General features: G+C 40.2%; 1 protein-coding gene across 1 annotated transcript; it reads right to left on the bottom strand.

The window, feature by feature from the left end:
• Positions 1 to 931: 931 nt before the first annotated feature.
• LOC117930522 lies at positions 932 to 3,492 on the bottom strand. Its single transcript, XM_034851166.1, has 6 exons — positions 2,940 to 3,492; positions 2,622 to 2,825; positions 2,418 to 2,546; positions 1,631 to 2,144; positions 1,034 to 1,342; positions 932 to 956 (listed from the first exon to the last, which is right to left on the bottom strand). Exons 1-6 carry the CDS (start codon positions 3,490 to 3,492, stop codon positions 932 to 934), a joined length of 1,734 nt encoding a protein of 577 aa, XP_034707057.1.
• Positions 3,493 to 3,840: the final 348 nt, after the last annotated feature.

Genomic DNA, 3,840 nt, shown 5'->3' on the forward strand with positions numbered 1-3,840 from the left:
AGACTTTGTCAATCGATCAACAATCACCCAAATTGCATTATTACCCCCTAAGGTCCTTGGTAACCCAGTCACAAAATCCATAGTAATATGTTCCCATTTCCACTCGGGAATAGAAAGTGGTTGCAAAAACCCTGCTGGTCATTGATGCTCAACTTTCACTTGTTGACACACCAAACACTAAGCCACAAATTGCGCAATATCTCACTTCATTCCTGACCACCAATAATTCTGTCTCAAATCTTTGTACATCTTTGTCCTTCCTGGGTGGATCACAAGCCTAGAACAATGAGCTTCCTCCAAAAGCTCTCTCCTTAAGTCTCCATCATTTGGGACACAAAGTCTAGTCCTAAACCTCAAAACCCCATCATCTAATAAAACAAAGTCAGGCTTACTACCCTTTTTAACATCTTCCATAAGTTGCACTAAATTCAAATCATTATTTTGTAGGGCCTTAATTCTCCCAACTAAGTCTGGCTGCCCTCTAAAGTTAGCCACAAGAGCTCCCAAGTTTAAAACTCTTATATGAACTTGTAAACTCCTCAAATCTCCCAATAATTGACTCTGACAACCTTTAATAGCTGCTAAGGAACCAACGGATTTCCTACTTAAGGCGTCAACCACAACATTCGTTTTCCCTAGGTGATATTGAATAATGCAGTCATAGTCTTTAAGTAGTTCAATCCACCTCCTCTATCTTATGTTCAACTCCTTTTGGGAAAATAAATACTTCAAGCTCTTATGATCTGTGAATATCTCACAAGTTTCACCAAAAAGAAAATGTCTCCAGATCTTAAATGCAAAAACCACTGCAGCTAACTCCAAATCATGAGTAGGATAATTTCGTTCATAAGGCTTCAATTGCCTAGAAGCATAAGCTACAACTTTCCCATGTTGCATTAGAACACAACCCAAACCCTGATGAGAGGCATCACTATACACCATAAACCTTCCTGAACCTGAAGGGATAGTCAAAATAGGAGTTGTCACCAATCTGTTCTTTAACTCTTGGAAACTACGTTCACAATCATCAGACCACTCAAACTTAACCCCTTTCTGAGTCAAACTGGTTAGAGGTAGGGTAATCTTAGAGAACCCCTCAATAAACCGCCTATAATAACCAGCCAGTCCCAAGAAACTTCGAATCTCAGTCACAGTAGTAGGTTTCCTCCAATTTGACACAACATCTACCTTTCCAAGATCAACTGAGATGCCATCCTTGGTCACCACATGCCTAAGGAAAGAAACTCTGTCTAACCAGAACTCACACTTCTTGAGTTTAGCATACAATCGCTTATCTCTGAGAGTCTGTAATATGATACTCAAATGACGCTCATGCTCCTCCCTACTCTTTGAGTACACCAAAATATCATTTATAAAAATTACCACAAACTAATCTAGATAGGGCTTGAATACCCTATTCATTAAGTCCATAAAAGCAGCAGGTGCATTAGTCAAACCAAAAGGCATAACCAAAAACTCATAATGCCCATATCTAGTTCGAAAAGCAGTCTTAGGTACATCTTCACCTTTAACCCTTAACTGATGATAACCAGATTGAAGATCAATCTTAGAGAACACACAAGCACCCTGAAGCTGATCAAACAAATCATCAATCCGAGGAAGGAGATACCTGTTTCTCACCGTCACCTTATTCAACTCTCTATAATCAATGCAGAGTCTCATAGATCCATACTTTTTCTTTACAAATAAAACAGGAGCTCCCCAGGGTGAAACACTAGGCCTAATGAAGCCCTTATCTAACAACTCTTGGAGTTGAATCTTCAACTCCTTAAGCTCCATAGGTGCCATCCTATAAGGGGCCTTAGAGATAGGAGCTGTCCTTGGTGCCAAATCAATGGTGAACTCCACCTCCCTCTCTAGTGGCAAGCCAGGTAGATCATCTGGAAAGACATCAGGATAGTCCCTTACAATGGGTATGTCTTCCAACTTTAAATCATTTTTCTCATTCACAACATAAGCTAAAAAGTCTTGACAACCTTTCCTAAGCAAATAACTAGCTCGTAAGGCTGATATCACACGCAGTGGTTTGTCCACATGCTTCCCCTCAAAACTAAAATCAGGTTGACCAGGAATGCTAAAAGTCACTTTTTTCCCAAAACAATCAACAGAAGCATGATAAGAAGCTAACCAATCCATCCCCAAAATCACATCAAAATCTTGAAGGTCCAGAAGTACTAAGTCAACTGTCATCTCTCTATACCCAATCATCACACAACAATCTCTAATTATTTTACTAAGCACAACATAATCTCCCAAAGGAGTAGCAACAAATAAATCAAAGTCCATATTATCAATCGGCATACCCAACAAACCAGCAAAAGATACGGAAACAAAAGAGTGTGTTGATCGAGGATTAATTAAGGCTCTAGCAAATAAGGTGTGAATTCGAAGAGTACCTGTCACTACATCAGACGTAGCTTGAGCATCTCTATGAGTCATAGCAAATACCCGCCCTTGAGCCCTGGGTTTCTGTCTATCATCTTTATTCTCCTCTTTAGGTTTCCCAAATACAAACTTCCTACTCTCTGGACAATCCCGAACCATATGTCCCTATTTTCCACAACCAAAGCAAGCTCTTGTCTCTCTATAGCATGGCCTACCTCCATGCTTCTTGCCACAAGTAGGACAAATCCCATCTAAATTTTGTGCTGCTTTTCCTTTATTCTGATTTCTACTTGGAGTAGACCTTTTCTGTGCTTGGTTACCATGAGCACCATCATTTCTATTCCTCTTCCTTTGTTGTTCCCTATACTGGTGAAGCTCTTCATTATCCTTCTCTGCAATAAGGGCTCTGTCTACCACCTCTGAATAAACACTAAGCTTCAAAATTGATATCTTATTCTTCAGATAAGGCTTCAGTCCATCCTAAAACTTTAATGTTTTTTCCTCCTCTATAGCAATCAATTGTGGGGCAAAACGTGATAGTTCAGTAAACTTAGCCTCATATTGGGCCACAGTCAAATCCCCCTGTTTCAAATGGACAAACTCTCCCACCTTTTGTCGTCGAACACTGTCAGGAAAGTACTTCTTATAAAAAGCCTCCCTAAACTGACTCCAAACAATAGGCCCCTGATCCTCCAAAAGCCTCTTAATCATGCGCCACCAATGGTCTGCCTCTTTATCTAGCATAAATGCTGCATATGAGGCTTTTTGCTCCTCAGAACAATCAATGACATCAAAGAATTTCTCTATCTTCATAATCCAAGCCTCTGCCTCTGTTGGATCTGAAGTACCAGAAAAGTAAGGGGGACCCAACTTCTTAAAGTCATCAAAGGAGCTACTCCTAGTAGATGAGGATTGTCTTTGACCATTACTTCCAGTAGCTCTAGCCTGACGCTCAACCAAGCCAGCCAAAGTCCCTAAATATCTATAAAGCCCTTCAGTACTCATAGGGGGCAAAGCCTCAAGTGGAGGAGGTATATCATCATTAGCCTGACTATTTTGGGAAGATGCAGGTCTCCTTGGTGGCATGGTGTCCTATAAAGCAACAGGTATAACTAAATTAGTCACTAAGAAGTCAAATAAGCAAATCAAAATTGTAAGGAATAAAAGGAATCAGACTAGATGAAGTTGAAACTTAAACTAATGCATCACTCATCTATTCCCAAAGGTAAACTAAACAAGTTCCCATCAAGATCACAACCTAAAGCTCTGATACCACTCTGTCACACCCCAAGACCCACTCCAAGGGCGTGATGGTCATTTCACACTTCAAACCCGAAGGCTTACAGTGTAACCTGACCCAAACACTTATCTTGTAATTAGAAGTTACCAATTACCAAGTACCTATTTAGAGTAGCGGAACAAATCTAAAATCCT

The sequence above is a fragment of the Vitis riparia genome, chromosome 14 (assembly GCF_004353265.1).
Source record: "Vitis riparia cultivar Riparia Gloire de Montpellier isolate 1030 chromosome 14, EGFV_Vit.rip_1.0, whole genome shotgun sequence".
Classification (NCBI taxonomy): Eukaryota; Viridiplantae; Streptophyta; class Magnoliopsida; order Vitales; family Vitaceae; genus Vitis; species Vitis riparia.